General features: G+C 43.9%; 1 protein-coding gene across 1 annotated transcript; it reads left to right on the top strand.

The window, feature by feature from the left end:
* The first annotated feature begins 3,358 nt into the window (after window positions 1-3,358).
* LOC311266847 (BTB/POZ domain-containing protein KCTD1-like) lies at window positions 3,359-11,871 on the top strand. The gene is given in 7 exon segments (XM_084369442.1): window positions 3,359-3,688; window positions 3,690-3,734; window positions 3,736-4,000; window positions 4,814-4,992; window positions 5,877-6,021; window positions 8,116-8,421; window positions 10,637-11,871. Coding segments are annotated over 7 exon segments (1,263 nt in total). The 5' UTR covers window positions 3,359-3,527; the 3' UTR covers window positions 10,799-11,871.
* Window positions 11,872-23,272: the final 11,401 nt, after the last annotated feature.

Here is a 23,272-nt window from a genome sequence, read left to right as displayed (position 1 = left end):
TAACAAAGTATTTTCTTTACACTTTCCGCATTTGTCAGCACAAACTTTGAACGCTTCTGCTGCTACTAAGACGAATGCTCTCTGTGGCCGACATGAGCCAAACCACTGACGATGTTAAACATATCTGTGCTCATCAGACAAACGCAAACCAAACACTGTTATCGCCACAAATCAGGACTCCTAACGAAAGATTTATGACCAAGGACATCACTTTGTGTAGTCAGTGGGAGGACTTTGGATAATATCACAGGCAACCTACAAGAGTAGGTACAGTAAACGTGTCAGAAGTTGTGTTTTAATATAAGTTTGAATGATGAAATTCAAGCACTTTTCAAGGATAAATTATTCAAAATTCATGTCTACTAATTCATATAAAGTTCACATATACCAGTCTAACCCAGTACAGTACTCAAGGCTGTTACAGTACTTTACACTTTGCAGTACTAAAAGAAAATTAAATTGTCTTTAAAGGGGCACTGTGTAGTTTTGGAGAAGAGATTCAAACTCATCATTTTAATCTTAATCTAACAATATTATTGAGGTGATAATATGAACTCAGAAATATTCATTTTTTCCAGAACTGAATAAACACGCTGTTCTCAGAGGAAAATAAGGTCCCCAGAACACTGTTTGAAGCTAGAAAGGTGGCAGGGTCCACCACATATAAACAAAGTAAAACAGTATAAAACTGTGTTATCCTTTTAAGGTTGGTTTGTTTATTCAGTCATGAAAACAGAGAGAGTTTGTTTATTTAGTTTGTTTAGGCATGAAAACAGAATCAGTCCGAGAAAAGCTTTCTCTTCTGATTTCAAAATGTCTTCCTCAAAACAACACGGTGCACCTTTTTAACGTGGGCAATTTCAGGCAACGTAATGAGGAGATTGTGTGAGGTCAGAGTTGATAATTACGGCAGGGACACAAACGCATCACGGCGAATTCAAAATTCATTAAACTCATTTGTTAGTTGACATTTCTTTGTGCAAGTTATTCAAACTAATTATGCTTTTTAAAGTGACGGGGACAAAATTTTGTCATTTCAAAAAGTGGTCCGGAGCGCCCCGGGTGTAAACGAAACCTATCTTTGTGACGATGTCTGAAGTTTTATTAAAATGTTTAAACGTTGGCAAACTGCTCTCGATGAGGTGTCGCTTTAGACCTGCGAGAAGTTACCTCACGGCGTCCATTTCTAAAACTCCAATGACCAGACGACCAGCCGACAACATTTACCCCGGCCCTCTCACTACCTTGTTATTTTTCCTCCTTTACAGTCAGCAGTGACTGAAGTTAACCCAAAGTCTGTAGTCGTCTCTGTGTGTGGACATTTGAAACAAATGGCCACGGGCAACAAAGCACAGACAACCCATCCAGATTATGTAAATACCAGTCTGCCTGCCTCGAACTGAATGTTAATGCTCTGATCTGAAATGCTAATTGTGTCTTGTGCGATATGTCGAAACACTGAAGAGCGGCATTGTGGGATGGAAAATTGAAAGCTGGTTTGTTGATCCCAACAGGCCCTTTGATTATAGCAATAGCAGACAGGTGCTTGCTTTCTTAAGTTCCAGGAGTATTTGTGGGTGATACCCTGCGTTGGCTCACTCAAGATGTAAACAGAGTTGCAGTGTTTGTTCATTGAGATGTAAAGGAGATGATGGTTTTGCATAAAAAGGCTTGAAAGGCTTCAGACCAGTGATGGAAAAACAACAGGAGTAACTGGAGCAGCCAAAGTACTCGAGGCTTTGATGCGCTGTGCCTGTTTTAGATTTGTTTGTGCATACTGTGGCGCAACAAAATTACACAAGCCGAGCGTGTTCCCTAAACACATACGTTTCGACTTGTTTCACAAAGGCTGGAAACTTTGGGAACACAAACACGGTCACGTGGGAGACTTTTGGGAGCACTGTGCCAAGAAATTTTAAAATGGCAACAGGTAGGAAAAGTGGTGCTGGTGTGCACATCTGGAGCTGCCGGCTGATCGGTCCTCAATCGGAGTGGACGGTGTAGGAGGATGCGGTGACCTCCGTGAAACCGTCCTTGAGATAAGAACACCGAGATGCGACGTGGACATCGCCCCGCATGCACACACGTGTCTTTACTTCGAAAAAGTCGGAGTGATTTTGTGATATAAGAGCTCATTCCCATCGCCCGCTACCCTCTTCCACCTCCCACCCACCCAACCACCCGTTCTCTTTCACTCTCTCTTCTCTCTCCCCTGCAATTTTCCATAATGCCTTACAGATTTTACACTCAATCCACCTTTGCGATGACAAGGCTTTGAGGAAATCCAATTCCACCAAGCTGTTTTCAGAACTTACTCTCCACAGGCACACAGTCGCTCTCACACTCACTCACACACACACACACACACACACACACACCACCATCTCCACAAATTAGTCAGGGAACAAATTACCTGCATTCTGAGTGTGATCCCACGCACTTTGCCGGCTGCCTTACACAGGTCCCCTTTTGAAGAGCAGCCATGTGATTTCTCTCTCTTTTGCCCTGCAGGCCCCTTTGCCTTCTGCGAGGGATTCTGGAGTTGAATTTTAAAACTATGTATGGCTGCTGCCTGTGCTTATCAGCGCGTGCACAAGCGGCATGCAAATCAGACCAGGATCACACACCGCATTGGAGGCCTACACTCAAAGGCAAGCTTAATTGCTAATTGGGTATCTAGGTGTGAAACTCACACTGCCAATGAGAAGCAGGAATGTGGATGTTTTAAGGCCAGTGGTTGAACTAATTAATTTTAATCTGAATGTTATTAAAATTTGTGGATTCCCTGCATTTTCTATGAAGGGGAAAAAACAGCCCAGGAGAGTGCTGTGGCAGTACTTTTAACTGCAATTGGACATGTTGTGGTGTGGTTTTTATACCCCGTGAAGTCATTAGCGTGGTGGTTTTGCAATGCTGATGTGGTCATCGGAGGTGGTGTTTGCATCATGTACCAAACTCTGATATCTGTCAGGAGCGTAACCACCGAGAAACTGATGAAAAGGATGTTACAAGCGTTGGTTCGGGCTGCTGCGATGTGGCGCATGAGCTGTCTTTCTTATAGAAATTCAGTACAAATGATGAAAAAGAGTGTTTGTGCACTTCAAAGTCACACCTGAGCGACCACTGGTTGCTTTTTGTGTGATTGCAAAGATCATCACCAGTCAGGTGCTTGTGAGTGATGTGTGTGTTTGTGGGTGGAGGGTGTTAAAGGGCCATTTTTGTCCAGGTGGCTGAGTGGGTTGGTCACCGTCCTTTTCTTCTTTTCTTTCTTTCTTTTTTTTTTTTTTTTGGTGGGCTTCTTTTACTCAACTTTTGTGGTGTTGAAGGAGAGGAGTTTGATTCACTGATCTCAAAAACTGCTGCAGATCATCAGGAGGAGGGCGCGCAGAAACACTGCTCCAAAAGGGCAAAGGCCAGCTGTGACAGGTCCAGATGTGTGCGCTGACCCCACTCGCATAACCAGCAGGAGATCTCCTTCTTTTTTTTTTTTTGTCCTCCTCAGACGAGATTTGTTTTATTCTGAAAAAATGCGACACACATACCTGCCACTGAAGCAGCGACAGCCCAAAAGAGCCGCGGGCGCTACAATGCTAATGTTGTCGGGGGCTTTGACTTCTCCCAGCCATTGCAAAGAAGCTGCTCCGTGTGACAGCCACGGCGCCGCTCTTCCCCCGGTGCTCTCTCCCCAGCTCTTCACGCCTCTCTCCGCAGAAGAAAACAGCCGGCCGCGTCCCTCCTATCTGTTCGAGAAGTCGCTGCAATAATGGACGAGACGGACATCATGGACTTAACGCACCAGAAAGCCAGAAAGCGACCGCGTCCAATCAGTTCCGTGGACGAGTCCGTGCATGCTTCCCTCAAACGGCTCCCGATGCGAGCGGCGGAGTGCAGGGAGCCCTCGCTCATGTACGCAGTCAGAGGAGAGCCGGTCCCCGCAGCGTCTCTCAAGCAAAATGACCACTCGGTGACTTCTTCTCCAACCACAGTGATGCCGGCGCAGGTAACCGCGTAAAGTCCGGGTGATTGTTTGTGAGAGAGATTTTTCTGTTCAGAACCAGGGGTCCGACTGCGACTTTTTACTGTAGGAGCGAAGTGACAGACACTTAGGTCTTTTTTTTTTTTTTTTTTTTGCTTTTTTTTTTTTAACCGCACGCAGTGTGTGAATTGTTCTTCCTGCTGTCCTTAAATGCGGTGCGCACTATTGTCGCGTAATTTGAGCACCGCGCACGCACTTTGCACGCGTTCTGCTCGCATTTTAACCAGTTTCCGTCATTTTTCAGAGGATGTTTTTATCTGATTGAGATGTTGCAGACACTATTTCCCCCCCCAACCCACCACACCTCCCCCCCACCACCACCACCACCAGCCTCTCTCAGGGTCTGAAACTTTGGCGGCTAAAAACTAATTTTCTTTCCAGAGCTCCACGGAAAATTGTCTGCTAATGGTGTTTGTAGGTTAACAGGAGACAATTTCTCCAAATCCTATTACGGTATTCAAATCAAGAGTCATTATTGCTCATTTCCAAGACTCTGAGATTGATGCTCCAAATTAATTTGGTTTTGGAGATTATGGCCCACAGGAGTGGATGCTTGTGGATTGTGGCAACATTCAGGTCAAGGTCAGGCTGCTCTATCTGGCAGAGAAGGAAATCTTTGCTCTCACTTCTGACTGTGGAGTGTGTTATATTACAGAAAAATTAAGATTTACATGTTTTACATCTTGATTATCAAGTCCCCTTCTTCTTTTCTTCTTGGTGTATTTCTCTTCTTGAACACGTCTCTTCGTGTTTATAATATTTTGTCTTGTTTTGCAGGATAATCGCTCCAGTATGTCCAGGCCCATGATCACAAGGTCACCAGTGTCTCCATTGAGTAACCAGGGCATCCCAACACCTGCACAGCTCACCAAGTCCAATGCCCCCGTGCATATTGACGTGGGCGGACACATGTACACCAGCAGTCTGGCCACCTTAACAAAATTCCCAGAATCCCGGTGAGTCTGCTCTACCATGCATCTGTATTTTTAAGAGTCTGATGGAGATTGCGTTTGTGTTCTTTTAGCCAGGAGTGAATGTTTGTGAGACTGTGGAAGATTCAGTGTCTTGTAGAGAGTTCAGATGTGTTTATCAGCGTCAGAATGTCATCCTGTGACATTAAAGAGTCAAATGTCACATCTCCTCAAATCACAAAAATGTCTCATGGATGCACTTGGAGGAGAGAAGCTGAGGATGTATGAAATGTCTTCTCTTGTATCAAATAAATCTGGAGTGTTAGTTTCTTTTGGATTTATCAGGTAGTATCACAAAACAGTTATTTTGAAGCAGTAAACAATTTGCAGGAGCTCCAAGTGCCGAATGCAGCGCACAGACAAAAGCAACTTGGTTATTCTGACAGATGTCACAGCAGCAGCAAAGGGCCAAAGGGCATGGGGCCATCTGGAGGCTGAGGGGGCCCGCACTGTCGCTCCGAGCACGGGCCCGAGGGTGACTGGCATCCGGCCTCGGGCAACCAGCTACCAGCTGACCTTTTCAGAGCACCTCTGTTTTTAATCTTTCCCTTTCTTCCCATCACCGCCGATGCGTGCACTGTGCTCGGTAATGCGTGCGTGTCTGTGCGAAGGTGTGAAAAACATTTCAGAGGTTGACAAAATGAGTGAGTCACATCCCTGTTGCCTCACTGTATCACTTTTCCATCCCTCGTTTCTCACTCAACAAGGAAGCAGGAAACGGAGAGATGATCTCAAAAGTACTGAATGTGAACTATTGCATGCATGAATCAAGAAAGATTCCTAATGTTGACATGTTGTCCCCCCTCCCCCGCCTCCCTCCATCCCCCCCTTTCCGCCTCACCCACCACCCCTCCCCTCTCTGTGGGTAGAATTGGTCGTCTCTTTGATGGCACAGAGCCTATAGTCCTGGACAGCCTGAAGCAGCACTACTTCATTGACAGGGATGGACACATGTTCCGCTACATCCTCAACTTCCTCAGGACGTCCAAGCTCCTCATCCCAGACGACTTCAAAGTGAGTGCATGTCCATCCTAGAAACTGTAAAGTCCCATCAGCCAGTCAGCAGTCCTACAACTTAGCGCACACACAATGAATGCTAAGGCCGTGGAAAGCCTTCGGTCACATGGTCCCCCTTGAATCGCTGGAAACGGTTCCCATGCACGGAGACAAAATATGAGGGCAAACAAAGCTCAATCATAATGCATTTACTCATCAGGAGTACGCCTCCAGCTGTTAGTGGCCACAGATTCTTTTGAGATATGTAAGCAGAACAATAAGCTCGCATCAAGACAAATAAATAAATGCTCTGGCTCTGCCATGACCACATTGCATGTGCTAGATTTCTCTAGCGCCCTATGATCATGTGCCAAGTGTCCATCCAGGGTGAGTCTCACTGTATGTGACACATTAGCATTCCTTCTTTTCTTTTTTTTTTTACTCTTATGTGTCATTTAGTCAGTAATTACTTAACTTGCCCCGGGAGAAAACAAATAACCACATTATCTGATGGACTGTCCACAGTGTGACTCAATCAGTGTAAAGTATGTCAGCTAAAATAAGCAAAGACAAAAGACAGGCTCAAGTTCAGGCTAAGGCCACATTCACATTGAGTAGATTTTGCACGGAGCATGAGAAAACTTGATTGTGGTGCGATTTTAGGCCCTGCAGTCCTGCGAGTAAAGGATCTGCTCCTCTACCCCACGCAACCCTGTGTTGCACGTCGCACTACATCTCCTCTACTTGGCTGGGGTTTATTGCTCGTTCATGTAGAACAGAACTTATTTGTTGTTTCTCTGTTGGTTTGGAACGGAAAAACACGACCTTAAACTGATTAGTTTATCCTCTTTTTTGGTTATTTTGCTCTCTAGTATAGCAAGATGTACTGTGTATGCTGCATTTAGGCTACCAGCTGCCTCCAATTCAGTTCAGTCTACCTTAAAAGGGAGGAGGAAGTATCTTTGTACAATATATGTTTATATAATGTTTTTGTTGGATTGCCTGAGGAAAGAGATTTTGGGCTATTTTTGTTATAAATAAAATCCTTCAATCCAGAATGCTTATTCTACGTATTAGATTAATGATCCACATGAAGTATGTTGGAAAGTTTTTTTGCTAATCATAATCATTCTAGTGTTGACCTCGTGACACAGCATGAGTCACCCACTGTTTTCACTGTTTACCATTTTATACTTTTACAAAGAATGCAACATTTTGACAACTTGCAAACGCTTACAGTTTTTTCTGGGGTAAATATATGCAGATATTCACAGTGTGGATTTTTGCACCACAAACTTCGGAAATGTCACTAGATTTACATGAAACACTGAATTTACATTTAAAGGTGAAATGTACGTCATTTACCGCCACTAGATATCGCACCAGAACGGCATCTCGGACCAAAACGTGTACCATTCACTCAGTGACGTTGGGGCAAAATACAAAGCAGCAGAAAACCCATAAAAAAAACAAATTGACTTTGAGACGAGGGAACCCATAGTGCATAAATGCTAACCTATTGCCTTGTTTCAGGACTTAAGGACTGAATCAATATTCACTGAGAGCAATATTTTAATGTATTGTTTAGCTATGAGAACATTTCTTACCAGGCTGCCATGTTGAAAACAGATGTGGTGAGGACAGGGGAAGAACTTGCTTGCAGTAGCATTCACACCTAGCCAGCCTAGCTACCAAAACAAAGAGCAGAGAAGCTCGTATTACAACAGAGAGACAGAGAATGTGACGTCATTTTCAGTTCTGTATCTTTACATAAAAAAATGTAAAACATTAAAAAATTAACAAACATTATCAACAGAATGTAAAGTTATAACAGTGACGTCTATGTTAGCATGCTAACCAGCTAACCCCGGGCCTGAAAACCTCTCTTTCCCAGCGGCCCAGAGCCCTTGTGCTAGCGGTGTAAACGCCAACACTCCTCTAGCTAGCTGCGTGGCTAACAAGCTAACTGTAGCTACAGTCATGGATGTATAAAATTTTAGCAGCAGTTAGCAGTTATTCTTGTGAAAAAAAACCCCTGCATAAACAGAATCATCATATCAAGCAACACAACATAATTATTTCTATTCACGCTCTTTGTCTCGTCTCCTACAGGACTACAGTCTGCTGTACGAGGAGGCGCGGTACTTCCAGCTGCAGCCCATGCTTGCTGAGCTGGAGCGCTGGCGCCAGGACCAGGAGCTGAGCCGGGTGTCGCGCCCATGCGAGTGTTTGGTGGTGCGTGTCGCGCCCGACCTGGGCGAGAGGATCACGCTCAGCGGCGACAAGGCCTTGATTGAGGACGTGTTTCCGGAGATCGGTGACGTCATGTGCAACTCCGTCAATGCCGGCTGGAACCATGACTCCACGCACGTCATCCGCTTCCCGCTCAATGGTTACTGCCACCTCAACTCTGTCCAGGTAATGGGAACAGTTTTAATATTTTATTTCTTTATTTTTCCATCCACTTGTATGCCCAAAGAAGTGACTGAGGTGATGATCTGTTCATTCAGCTCCTTCTCATCTGCTGTTACACTGTATACTTTTAGAATTTTACTCATGTCTGACTGCAAAATCTTTTTTAATCTAATCGAATCACAAGAACAGCCTTGCAGGAAAAATGAGCTCTTTGATGAGTTCATCAAAGAATCAATTTAACAAGCCATCATTACGCAAGTCTACCACTATCTTTACTTTTCTGTGATCCGACCAGAATAATGATTTCGACTTCGGCTGGTGGGATGGTCAGCTTTAATATCACGCATCTCTTTGCAACACTCATAATACGGTCCGCACGTCCCACCCAATCGCCTTCGTTCTGAGTTTCATGTGGATGAAAAACCTTTAGAATTAAATCCATAAGTCATTTTGATTGTGGGCATTAGTGCCAACCTGCAGAAAAGGGACAGTAAACGGGTTAATGGTGGATTTCGACCCATTAAGCGAAGGAATGGCTGACACTTTGAGTCATGGCGGAGGGTCACATGTACGTGCAAACGGAGGGGGGGTGGGGGGGCATTCAGGATGCGGTGAAACACTTAAGTAGTGATTAGATGCTTCCCCTGAGTGTCTTAGAGGGGTTGCTGGATCAATGCTGAATTTAAAGTAAGATATAAATCCAAGCAGCTCCTCATATTTTTGTTTATAACATGCAGGAAACAAGCGCGTTAAACACAATTTCACACTGTTTCATATCAAAGAAATAGTTCTGAAGATCCACAAGACTCCAGACGCTTAAGTACATGGATACAGGCGATTCTTTGAGGCTGTGCTGGCTGTTCAACACTTAACTTAAAGAAAAGTTAGGAAGGTAGTCCTGCCGTGTTATTCCTGTCGACCAAAGACATCCTTTACTGTTGTTTTAATTAACACTTTAAAGGTGTTGGGAAAGTTGTGATTTCCTCGAGGGGGTAAAACTATGACTTGAAGTCTTTTAGCATCCAAAAATGGATAGAACTAAAGGGCAGGTATAGTCTTGACACTTGCTGTTACATTTACACCGAATACAAAGGATTTAATATCATCCTTTCTTGGGCATAGAAGGGTTCAGGGCAAAACCGTGCTTGTAAGACAAACAAAAAAGCTTCAGTTCATCTTTTATATTCAGCATGTATTTGGCAATATTGTATTTGCCTGATTATATATTGACATTCCACTAATTCATTGATGGTGAACTCCTCAGATATGCATCAATAAATGATGGAGGAGAGGCATGTTTGAAAAGATTTCACAATGATTTGGACTGCGTCTCCATCCGAGGAAGTCAAATCTCCATCTCCCTCCCAAAAAACACACAAACAAACCCCCGTCTCTGAAGTGTGTGAGTCGTGGAGAGCGAGCAAGAGAGTGAGCATGCTCCCTGGCAGGTTGTCCCCAGGCAGGGCCCATAATCCTGTTTGGTTATTAAAGCACGCCGGCGGTGGATGCTGTATCTGCGGCTAATGGAGGCAGGGCGGGGGTTTTGAGAGAAGGAAGGAGGAGGGGGGGCAGAGAGAGCTGCCAGCAGTAGGGGGACCTTTGTAGTTTTGGCGGAGGCTTGGGCCTGGGGCCTGGGGGCTGGGGGGGGGGGGGAAACGGGGAGAAGAGGGGGTGTTGCTGAGCAGTCCACACTGAGCCAAGTGGCAGAGAGAAAGCCTCGCTGCTCCCTGGGGCCTCTTCGATGGAATGTGATCCTACAGGCCCCCCGGACACGTCTGTAGATGTCTGCAAGGCTGCGAGATCAGGAGCAGCTACACACACACGCGCGTACATAAACACAAATAGACCAGAAAACAATGAAAATGAGGCAAAACGAGAGGCCCTTGGTTTTTTGAAAGTCTTGTGAAAGTCTCATCCAAATTCCCGTCACAGGCCGTATGTTGCAGCTTACTCCCAAAGCTGTTTCTAATGCTAGACTTAGCACTAACTCGGCAGCACAACTAGAGGAGTTCTGGACGATTCTGTGTTTTCAAGCTTTGCAGTAGGAGACAAAAGGTTAGAGGTTACAGTAAGGTGTATGGGGACTGGTAGACCTCCACGAATGACTAATCAGGCATGTATGAGAAAGCACTGCCTGTCACCGGAGTGCTGATAAAGGACGCTAATGATGCTCTCCACTGACGTCTTCCTCCTTCCTATCCCATCCCACCTTTCGCAGGTTCTAGAGCGTCTCCAACAGCGCGGCTTCGAGATCGCCGGCTCCTGCGGCGGCGGCGTGGACTCATCCCAATTCAGCGAGTACGTCCTGAGGAGGGAACTGAGGAGGACGAGTCAGCGAGGATCCAATTCAAACAGGATAAAGCAGGAGCAGCTGGACTAGAAACCTCCCGAGCAGCAGGAGGTGCTAGACTTTTCTGTGGCAGCCTAAACGCTCGACGCTGCAGAGCTCTGTGGACTCTGGTTTTTCTTCGTTTCCTTGTTGATGTTTTTGTTTTCTTAAACTTGAGAACCATCTAGAGAATAAAAAAATGAGGTGCAACAGGAGATTTTTTTGCCATAAGAAGATACAAGACATTTGATAAGTTTGAGATTGCAAGGACATTTGTGATTGTCTAGCCCCCCATAAGCCAATTTAAAAAGGATTTATATACGCTGGATCCCCAAACAAAGTTTGTTTTAAAACTTAGAGCCTACATTAGGTTGAATATGATTTCTATAATACCCATATAAATTAAAAAAGGCTTTTATTGCTGATGTAGTATGTTGCATAGCTTGTCACCAGTGACTTGATTTTGTTGTCTCACTGGCAAATTGGCTGTTTTTATCCCTTGCTGTAAAAAGGTCACTAATGTGTTGCTTACAGTACAGAATGTCTCAGTTGTCAACAACACTTAGTTTCAACAAAAGCATCTTTTTTCACAATTAACATGATGGTGAATATTGTGATATCAATGAAGTGTTTTTTTTTTTTACTTTAATGGAAGTTACTTTATTGGATTATGCCATAAAATATAGTTGACATTAGTATCATCAAAATTAAACATCAAATACAATTCTATACACCGTAAAGAAAATAATTTAGTAAAGTATTCTGTCACACCATTTGCCTCATCGGGGAGTATGAACTGCTAACCCCCCATGTGCTACTTTAGGGATTATTTAATTGGATCATAACACTCCTCTGAGTCAAGACCTGTAAATCTTTTCATTGTATATGTGTTTGTGTTTTTTACATCAAATCTTTTTAAAGCAAATTCGTTGCCGAAGACATGACTGAACAGATTAAAGCTTATTGTACTACCCACTCCAAGATCACTTTTACTTGTAGCACATATTGATATGAAGTTGGATATAAAGTATTTCTAAGATGACTGACCCACCTACGCTCCCTAGATTTGAGAAAAGAGGAATGTAGCAAAAAAAAAATGTGAAATAAATCTCAACTAAAGTTGTCATGGTGTCTGTTCGCTGTTTCTACATTGCTGCGGGGATTGGCTTCACATGTCTGCCCAGCGTTGCATTTCAAGCAGCGGTTAGTAATTCCTTAAATTTGAATTTCACTGCATCAACCCTACCTCTGACGATTCAAACATCCTGAATGTGTTTAGCTCAAATAAGAAGCTTTTAACATTATGTAGCGTTTTGTAGCTCTCTACAACCAGAGAGGTAAAGCTAACTTTACCAAGGCAATTTTGTACCTTGGAGGATTTATGCTGGTGCATCAGTGACTACATGGGGGCATTCTTTACTTAGTTATATTGAATAGAGCCGACTTCTCCACGCAAGTCCTGTCAGTTGTGCTTCCACATATCCCTGCAGGGCCAAAATCCAAAGTGAAATCCCACATGGAGCCCTGTCGTCTTGTCTTCATCCCTTTTGGCAGAATCTCCACTTTCTTTGGCTATCTACGGTTTATGCTATATGTCTCCCTTTCAGGCCTCTTTGCCCTAGATTCCCGTTTGACTGACTGTTATTCTCATAGGCTAGAGGTGCAACTGTGAGTGGTGCACAGTGATGCTTCGCTCTCAATCATCAAATCAAAAATATCAGTGTCTGTTATTCCAGATTCATGGAGCAGGCACATTAAAACTCGGGCAGGCAATTACTTTAGAAGCTTTTTTTGTTAAATTTGTTGAAATTCTCCTTACATCCTGATAGCGATCCAAAAAATTAAACGCTCTAACGACAAAATAAAGTGTTTGTGGCAGTCACAGGCCGTCCAATCGTTTCATTTGGGCTTAATTAAATGATTAGATGGCCAACCTGCCTGTCCGTGCACTTATTGCAAATGAGTCTTCCACAAGGCTAGGCAGATATATTGCTAAAGCTATTAGCAAGCTAGTCCCACAAGAATGGCAGAGAAAGTTCGCCCAAAATTTCCCAGTACTGACATGCTAGCTTGATAGATCTGAGTGCTAACAATAGCCACATTTGATGTTTTTTCATTATAATGCTAACACTAAAAGTTTTCTTATATGTGAATGAGATAAGAGGTATTTAGATACGCTCAACAATGACAACTGTGTGCTTGTTGTCCTCATTTTGGGGTCGTGGCTGTGGAGGGAGGCCTGAAGGCCGAGGTTGGCATTTTTTCGTTTGGATAGTTTAAAAATGTAGCTTAATCTTGCTACTTTCGTCATCATTACCTGACGAGAGCGAGAGTAAATGAGAAGATTGATACCGCTCTCATGTGTGTATAAAAAAGTATAGGCCTAAAGCTACAGCAAGCAACCAGTTAGCTAGCACAAAAGCTAAAGTCATTTTTACACTTTGCTTTTTGCATAGGCGAAGATATAATATGTTAAATGAGCTTTACAGGTGCTAAGCTAAGCTAACAAGTGGCTCATGTTTATTGCACAGACATGACAGGCATTGATTTCAGTCTACTCATTTCATCAACTCTGAAAAAAGGCAAATAATGAACTATTCCTGTAATACTTTTAGTATATATTTTTAAAGCAGAAAAGACTGTGTAGCTAATTTGTGTAGTTACATAAACCGCAACCACAAAATACAGCATTATCTCCCCAAAATAAAATATTGTGAAGGTTGGCGTAAAAGAGAGGGAATGAACATGTGAGTGTAGTTTAAAAATTCAGCGCTACTTTTTGTGCACCCTATGTGATTTTTGAGTTTGTTACCTGTGGGGCAGCCTGAGTTTAATGAGACCCCGTCCAGCCCCTATCTCTTCTCACTTCCTGGATTCACACTAACTTGAAAAGGAATTAGAGATATCCTCCTCTCCGGACACAGCCTGTTGGAGAAAAGATGAATGGTATTAAGAAACTGACTTCCAGTCCTTTAGAGGACAGGGGTTTTTGAGGAGAATAAAGCAATTTGAGATCCTCCTCTCTTCTGTGGCGTGTCTGTGATCATGTCTCTCTCACTCGCTCGCTCTCGAGTTGATTATTTCCAGTCATCAAAAGGCAGAAAAGGGCCCGGAGAATGTGGCTGTGGCCATCTTTCCCTCGCTCCCCGGGCTCTGCTTACTCACCACTAGTGAAGGTCAGTGGATGGACTCATTCACCTCGTCTTCAAATCATCAGCCCTAACAGTGCTCAGTTCTACAGCACTGTGCAAGCAGTGGCTACTGCTCCTAATGAATGTCCTAACTAAATACACTTATTCGATGATATACTTTGTACTCTGGACTGACTCTTATCCTATTTGCAGTCCTCTCTCTTGTTCTGTGTTGATCTGTAGGTAATATTCTGTACTGTAGGTGCCTCCTACCTTTATTGAAAAAGCCTCATGGCCATTTTATGCCAGTAAGATAATTATAAATGTAACCCGTGGCGAAAAAGCAAAACACAACTCCCACATCTCTCCCTTGCCATTTCTCTCTCTCTTTCTCTCTCTCTCCCTCTCTCTTTCTCACCCTCTCTCCCTCCCCTCCTCCCCCTCCCGAAGCCTCGGGAGCTGATTTCGAATTTTCAAAGATATCTCATAGTGAGGCTGAGAGATTGAAGGCTCATAAATACCTTTATTATAATATAATGGCCACATATTTCTAGCAATTATTTCTAGTGGAAAAATTAGTTCATCTGTGTGATGAATGCCTGCTCAGTCTTTGGGGCTTTAAATGTTCTTAGATGGACAATCGCTGGTAGGATAATATCTCAAATGGACACTCGCTAGGAGAATAATATGTCACAGTGGCTTTGCTTTAGTTAGATATTCAAGTCTTGGTGTAAAATGGAGCCAGTCTAAATACAAAAAATGGAGCTGAGCACCTCCACTGATGGGTTCCTGGGCTTGAACTTGTCTGAGAAGATCATTACTTTTGTGTCTTCAGTACCATATTAACACGTAATCCTTAACGTCCCCCAAGTTTTCTGTTTTGTAGGAGCCCGAGGCAACTTGTAATAATCCAGTTTTAATGTATAACAGATTTTAACACAGTAAGCTTTGATAACCTCCATGGTGGTTTCTGTCAGCTCAGCCACAGTTTTTTGGATAGTGAAGCAACAATGGAGGAAGACAGTCTACACAATAGCCTGCTGTCATCAGAAAAAAAGACCATATAGGTTAATTTCTGAAAGCAGCTTATTAAAACCCATATTGACGATCTAACAACAGCAACCTAATGAGTACAGCAGCAAAGAAGGAAGTCAGGTGAAGTCTTGTAAAGACCTTATAATAACGTAGTTAAGTCACTTCATGTAAATAATTTAAGTACATAAGTTGTTGCATCAATGTTTTCTTAAACCTAAACTGTCATAAGTAGTTTTCTTGCCTAAGCGCAACAAAACTGTTAAAATACGATGAAAGTACGGTCATGAAGTTTTGGAAATGAATGTGACAAATGCAATTTTGGGAATCACCGGCAATGAACCCATGCAGTCGTTCAGGTGTGAGGATGTGTTGTTTTTAACATAGTTTCCGGCTCCTCAAAAACTGTCTTTAATGAGGTACATTTGAAAAGAGTAGGCTGACTACAGGGATTTAGTTTCCTCTTGGGGATTTGCGATTAATAAAAAAGGTTTGGGTGGGTCTAAACACATGATGGGTACAGCTGCAGTAGTTGAGGCTGCACTTTCAGGACTGCATTTCTAGGACACTAGACACTAGTGGCGCCTACCGAATGGGACAACCCCTTTGGAGATAGAGGTAAGGGTAAGATGTACGTGGGCACGTAGACAAGAGTAAGACGTACGACAAATAAGTGTGAGTACTGAAAGGGAATAAAGTTTTAGTTGATAGACAAACAATTGAAGACAGAAGGAGGACCATTCAAGTGAGGTTTCACAATCTGAGGTTTGAATATTGACGGGTCAGTAGAAGTAAAAAATTCTCTCTCTCGCGCGCGCGCGCACTGTCTCTCTCTTTCAGAGTCGTTGAGGCCTGATGGACTGGAGATTGGATTCAGCTGACATAACTTCTGTTCACATTGTTTTCTTTTGTATTGTTCCTTGGTATTACCTTCAAATAATGAATCAAAGTTTTATTTAGGTGGATTCAACCATTAAAACTATAAATAATGAATCAGAAAGTAGTATTCGGGTCTGAAACTGCGGTCCTGAAAGTGCAGCCTCCGCTATTGCAGGAACATAGTATTGGATGCAGCGCAGAATAGTGTTGGTGGGAACACACAGACAGCAGGAGGGAGGAGAACACAGCCTGAAATAAGCAACCATTGGCAGGCTTTTAACCACAGTCTACATCTGCTGAGTCAGACTAAGTAACCGCGAATGCCAGCATGCTAATATGCTCACAATGACAATGCTAACATGCTAGTGTTTTGCAGAAAGCATTTATCATGTTTACTATTTTAGTTAAGCATGGAAGCATGCTAACATATGCTATGTGGGATTAAAAACAAAGCACAGTTGAGGCTTGTTAGCTTTGTGTTTGATCATAAACCAAAGAATTGGAGTGAAATGTTGACTAAATGATGGCACAAATTAGGATCACTTGTTTTTCCGATTAATCCTGAGAGAGACATGAATGTTTGTAGGAAATTTCTGGGAAATCCATTAAATAACTGTAAAGACATTTCACTCAAAACCTTAAATTTCACCCTCGAATACCATGAATATGTTGAGATATTTCACAGAATAAGTGAAAATTTGGCGAAAGATGAAAAGTCAGAATCATCCTCTGGGCACCATGGACATCTGAACAGCATTTAATGGTAATCTATCCAAAAGTTGTCAAGATATGTTACTAAAAATGAAAAGTCTATTTCACTTTTGGCCCTCAGTGGAGGGCCAGCCAACCGATCAACTGACCCACATTGCCATTATTATAGCCATTGCTAAAAATTAGCTGTCCCCAAGCTGTGATTACTTGAGTGATGTCACTTAAGTAATTTTGTGTAAGGCTCTGTGGTACTTTCTGTGACTACTTAATTGATATAAAATTGGTGGAGTGCCCCCTTACTTAAAAAGGACGTGATAGGCAATCAAACAGGTAATTACCCTAGTTTCTTAAATTAATACACTCTGTTAAATCACTTTTAAATGAAAATCCTTGCTCTTTAATTATGAGCCATTTAAAAGATATGGAAAGTGTATATTTCCACTGATTTTGTGCAGTACTCATGTATCATGCACCATGCTACAGAGAAACAACGCTTGGCTCGCCTCCTTTTTGTAAGAAACAGTCGTTGTTATGCACCAACATCCCTGGGACCCTCTACTCACGCTGTAGTGACTGGGCTGCAATATGTGACAGTGCTCCAAGTGGAGGATTTGAGGTAGTGCTCCACAACATGCTGCACTTTCCATTGTTTATTTATCAGTCAGGCCTTGAGTTATGGTGCGCTTGCAGTGAGGAATTTTAGACCGGACTATGGTCGCTGCAGGCCCCTTGGCATACACTGTACACTGAGAGGGAATCATTTATATTCTACTCCAGAGGTAACAGAAGAACATGAGATTGGGAAACAGCTCAAACACCACTCTGCTTGTGAGGCTTTAGGCGCAGAAAAGTCAAGCTTGTTTTTTTTTTTTTTCTTTTTTTGGGCTGCAGAGCATATTCAAGCAAGTTCTGTTTTTCTTTTCTATTTTTTTAAATAGTTTCTCCCAAAAAAAAAAAAAATCCCCTAATAAATATGCCGCGCTCAGTTACACCTTCACGCTCACACATTTTCACACTGACGGCACATGGCTCGGCGCAGGTGTGATGGAATGCCTGGCTTTGGCGAAATTTTCTGCAGCAATGAAATCTGACCAGTGAAGCTGCCTGTAAATACTATAGGTGCCACATCCTTACCTGTATTGAAAGAGCCCGGAGGCGTTTTACGCCACTGAGATAATTGCAAATGTATCCTTCGGCGAAAAACATCAGCAAACACGCCCCCTCCCCTCCCCTCACTCTATTCCTTTTTTCTCTCACTCCCTCCCACTCCTGGTAGAGAATTAATAAGGGCTACCTATCCTTGATTAAAAGGTCTCAACTGTACTGTATTGCTCACCGGTAGCACCCCTCCCTGCACTAGCCTTTCACATGGGTAGACCTGCATGTTAGGAGTGCTCTAATGATTCTGGAGCTTGCCATTCGAGGGCCACCCATCCATCATAGCGGTAAGGCCAGCGGCTTTATTATAATACAGAGGACAGACATGCTCTGAGGCTATGTGGGACACAATAGAGGTCTTTCAACAGACCTATAAATACATGATCTGTCAGAGTTGCTGTCCTGAGGGCGCTCTCAGCTCGGCTCGAGCCCTCCGGTTGGCCATCACTTATGCTAAGATATGCGCCAGCCCTCGGGCTAAGGCTAAGGCTCAGTTCATTTCAGCCCCTCATCAACCACCACATTCTACCTCCAGCCATGAGAATAAATAAGAACAAGATGAAAAAAAGAGTGATTCATTATGATGGAGAGCAAAACCTTAACAAAACAAACAAATGGAGGGAGTGAAAACAAACAGTGATAGCTTACTATTGACTCTTTGGCAGCAGCATCTGAGAGGCTGTTGCTGAAATAACACAGGGGGGGATTCTGATCCAGCAACACACTCCAGTATGGGAACAGGCTGACCATACGGGTTACATGCTGAGACTTCTGTTTTGTCACATCCCTGCTATGGACAACTATATTCTCAACAAAATAAAAGATTTTTGGATGGGTGTCAATATCTCCGTCTCCCATCAGCTTTTCCTCCAATATTCTGTAAGAAGACTTAAAGTGATATATGCAGCTCCTCCTCCCTCCTCCTCCTCCTCCTCCTCCCCCTGCCCCTCTCCTCACCTTATCTCAGGTGAGAATCTCCTTTCACTGTTGCCTCCGAGCCAAGATCAGCAATCTGGGACTTGGGTGTGTTCTTTTGGAGATTAGTGTGGATGGAGGCTGTTGCATGTTAGAATAATAAACAGGTGAACACTTTAACTCTGCATAATTCTCTATCTCTGTGCCACCTTAATGTATTAAAATCATATTCTTCCTCGGGGCAGGGAACCAGCAGCAGATTATGTCCAGGGCACGGTGAGTGGAAACCCAATGACAAGTCTCACCACTCGCACAACAATGATCACCTGGGCAGGGGGCTGCTGTTTATCACGCTTTTCACCAAATCCTTGCATGATTCGAGATGTTTGTAAGTATTGCTAATGTGAGCGGTGTCGCGCTAATGCCATGTTTACACCGGGACACCCTTCGCTGCATCTGCAAACAGCACCTCACCTCCAAACACATGTTCACGCTCGCACAGCCCAAGTTCCTCCAGAGCGTGCCCGCTCCACCAGCCCCCACTTTGAGTACTCCAAGGGTTATTCCGGTCCCCTTGACAGCCAAGCCAGGTAGGGGTTAGTGTTCATAATGGCTGGTGTTCTCAAATTTTACTGCCCCCCCCCGTCCCTTTTCATACACATGCACACAACAACGCCCTCTGCACCAGTCTCATCCACCCCCCCAGCGCTCCCTCCCCAACTCTACTCTTCTTCTTCTTCTTCTTCTTCTTCTCCTTCTTCTCCTTCCCCCAGATCTCTCTTTGCCACAGCTGCTGCCTCCTGGCCTTGCCCAGAGCCTTCAGGAGGCTTCCCAGCTCCCTCTCCTTTCCCCCGCAGCCAAGAAGGAAAAGCAGGCAAAGGAGGAAAATAAAACTTCAGGCACACCACGCAAGGCCATCTGGGTAATCTTGCTCAAAAGGCTTGAGGTGATAGCTGCAATTTACACAGGCAAAAAAAAAAAGAAGAAGAAGAAAAAAAAAGAACAGACCTCATTTCCATACCTAGCAGCCTCAAGGAGATGAAATTGAATAAACTAAGAATTAGAAAAGAATTACAGTAAAACCAATACGGAATATTCAACATTAGTTCATTTTGTCCTTGCAACACCCCCCTCCACACACACACACACACACACACACACACACACACATCTTGTGATTTGCTAAGAAAGAGAACAGTTGGGCTGACATGAAGGTGCCATGGACAACTAGCAGAGGCACACAAGCGCACACACATTCACACACACAAGCGCACACACACACGCTAGCACAGCTCCACTCAAATACACGTGCGCACACACACGCGCGCACAGCCGAGGGGGGAAGCAATATTTGCGATGAAAGCAAATCAAACTGAAATCCAACATGTTAAAGTCAAGTTGATTAGTGTGAAAATGTAAAAGCATCTTCAACTGGCATATCCCACAGTCATAAAGATATGTTAATTTGCAACTTAATGGCTGAAAGCATAATTTTGCTTATATAAACCTTGAAACACGCTGCATTTTTTTGAAATGTGCCTTAATTTAATGAAGTAAACACCACCGCAAAACAATAAATGCCCCAATTAAAGAACAGGCATGAAGAGAAGTGTCTATTTCCCATTTTGCCCCCGCGGACATATGTACCCAAGCGTGTCTGTGCATTTACCCACACGCACAAGCATATGCATCGTGTGCAGCTCACAAACATCATGCCTTCACGTTTCACATTAGCATATGTGCCGTGTTGTTTAAGATGTAGGTTATCTGGTGTGAGATCGAGGCTACATGTTTATGGCTACATCACTGAGCATGCATGCATGTATGTGTGTTTGTCAGTATGCGTTGGGGGTAGGGGTGTGTGTGTGATTGTATGTAAGTGCACGTCTGTGGTGGCATGGTGTTACTGTATAATTGGTACATAATGTAGTCAGGGTTACCATTCATAATTGCATGCCTGTTATTTGAACATATTGCGCATTAAAGGCAGGATGTGCCAGCCTCCATTCTTCCTTCCTTCTTTGCCTGCCCCTGTGCCTGTATGTCATCTGGCCTGCTTCGCACCCCTGGGGGGCATATCCCATCAGGCTCGCTGTGCTCCAATGTGTCCCGACAGACCTGATGTGATCTGAGTGGCTGACGGGTTTGTCCCTGCTGCCCGCTGTCTTTTCTCCTCCCTGCTCGACTCACACATGTGCCTAAGAAACACACAACCTGATGCAGGCTGACTGGAGTTTGCACCTCCTGTGGAAAGCCTCCAATCGCTGCACGTGTAATTATCTGCTGCCCGTGCATCCACCGAAATGTGTTCGGCGTGACACCTCGCAATAATAATCTCGAGTTTAATCTTGAGTTACACTTTTGCCTCGGAAAATGCGAGTGTAGGACGCGGTTACGTGCTTCACTTCTACTTTTAGTATCCATTTGAATGAGTGCATAAATGCGAACGTTCAATTATGAAACCCCGCTGGAGAGAAACAATGCCCTCTTGGTTCAGTAGCCATCTTACACACACACACACACACACAGAAGCCTGAGGGGATGCAGAAAGAGTGGGGGTTGGATACCATGAGACTAGGGCATCAAACTGGAGCTTAGAGACAGAGATATACCAACTGGAACCTTATACCTACAGGGTGTATGTGTGTGTGTGTCTGCTCGCATCCTTGTGTTAACACAAACACACATATGGAGGAAGCAAGTGTCATACAGAGTGCTGCATAGGGGGAATCCAGTTTGTGGAGGCTCTCTGTGTATGTGTGTTTGAATATAATCTAATTGCTTACGAGTGGAGGACAAAATTGTTATGCCTGCAGGTATAAGTATGGGTGGTGCTGATGAGAACTGGTCTGATATCTCAATCCACCAATCAGCTATGCGGGGCCACCCCACAGCCTGCCTCTTAAAACCACGTCTCGCATGTATGTGAGTATAACATTTTGTTTTTTTGCTTGTAAAATTAATTTATTGTTGTTTTTTTTCTCCTAGAATGGACAATGAGAATCAGGAGGGTTTAAAGTCTGTGTTCAAGAACACCAGAAACAACAGAGAGCCTTTTAGCCTTTAATTAAAAATAGATCGGGGGGATTTTTATTGATATTTCCCTGCACACTTCAGGCACAGAACCATAACGCCCCAAGTCGGCAGTAAAGTTTTTTTTTTTTTTTTTGATCAATGATTAACTACCTTAGTCTGGATCTTAGATCAGCTTTAGGTGCTTCTCACAAGCAAGTTTGTCTTGTGGCTAAAATGAACCACAACACGGAGGAAATGGCTGCAGAAATGGCTCAGGGAGGACGGTGACGAAGCAAGGTTATTATCCTGCTTGTCTCCATTCAAGCAGCACGACTCTTATAGCATTTGCTTGAACTGGAGGTAAAGGTCCAATAAGACAGGTGCCTTCTATCAATAATCTGCTCTCAGTGACTACTAGAAATGATAGATGACTTGCTGAGTTTTTCCTGCTCAAACTTTTTCCACATGAATAATATTGCAGCTGTACGGCTTTAAGATGACACATAAGGTTGGCCCTTTCTGACATGATGTTTTGACACTGTCAACTCGGAAAAACTCTTCCCTCAAAAGCCCAAGGACACAGCCGCCATTTTGGGGGGGCAAATGTGACCCTTACGCGGTCTGTGATCATTCTAACCGGCCCCGCCGACAGGAGGGGAGGGGTCTCAGGAGGCCAGGCAGGTCAGGAGTCACTCGAGTCATGTGACGACCCCCGGGGTGTTGTCTGGGAGTGACGGGGAGGCCGAGAAGCGGAGCTGTGGTATAGCTGCACGCCCACGGGTAAAAAAGGAGGTCAGTGGCCACAGGAAGCAGTGCAAAAGTGCCCAGAGCCACTGTCCTTAATGAGAGCACATCCCCTGGGGTGTATTTCCCAGCAGCCTAACTGCCACATGAAAAACTCCAATCTATATCGAGTGCTGTAGGCACAAGAGAGCAGCCATTTTCATGGTCCATTCCCGAAGCCAGGAGCCATCTTGTGAGGTAAACAAACCCAAGTACAAAGATGTGCACCTTGGTATGGAGCCAGTGCTGTTCCATCATTCACACTGTGCTCTATGAATACTTGTCTTAGCAGTCGTCTGGTTGGTGAGATCTCGACTGCTCAAGTCTCAGTAGGTGCCTCCTCCAATGCATTGTAAATTGATTTATTAATAAAGTTGGTGTGCTGCTGCTGCTGCTGAGGAACAGAGGCTAATAAAACAGGAGCCCTATAGGGCGAGTGGGAGAAATACATTTGAAAATAAACTTTGAGTAACTCATTAGATTAAGAAAATTATAAGAATAATAACCCTGAGCACTGCCTGGGGAGGGAAATCTCATTAACAGGTTTTTCGATTCCGCCTTTCAATACATTTGTTAAAAGTGCCAGGGAGTGTTCAATTATCACCCGCCCTCTCACCTCCGAGACATAGGGTGACAAGAAACCCCAGAGAAACCTGCAGGGCCAGGGAGGGGCCATGCACACAGCAGCACACACATATCCACACACATGCACACGCAGTTTCACTTCATCCCCCCGTGAGTAATGGGCTTTCTGACCATTTGTTTAATACTGTCAACAAACAAGAAAAGAGCTGGAGGGCTACTCAGGGAATGCAATCCCACTCTTGAATGAGTATGAGCACACTGAATTGCGTACACATGTGAGCTTTCAGGTCTATACATGTCCAAGTGTTCATGCACC

This window comes from Pagrus pagrus (assembly GCF_965226575.1).
Source record: "Pagrus pagrus genome assembly, chromosome: 12".
NCBI classification, from domain to species: Eukaryota; Metazoa; Chordata; class Actinopteri; order Spariformes; family Sparidae; genus Pagrus; species Pagrus pagrus.
Note: the sequence above shows the minus strand (reverse complement) of the source record. Positions and strands in the feature narration are given on the sequence as shown.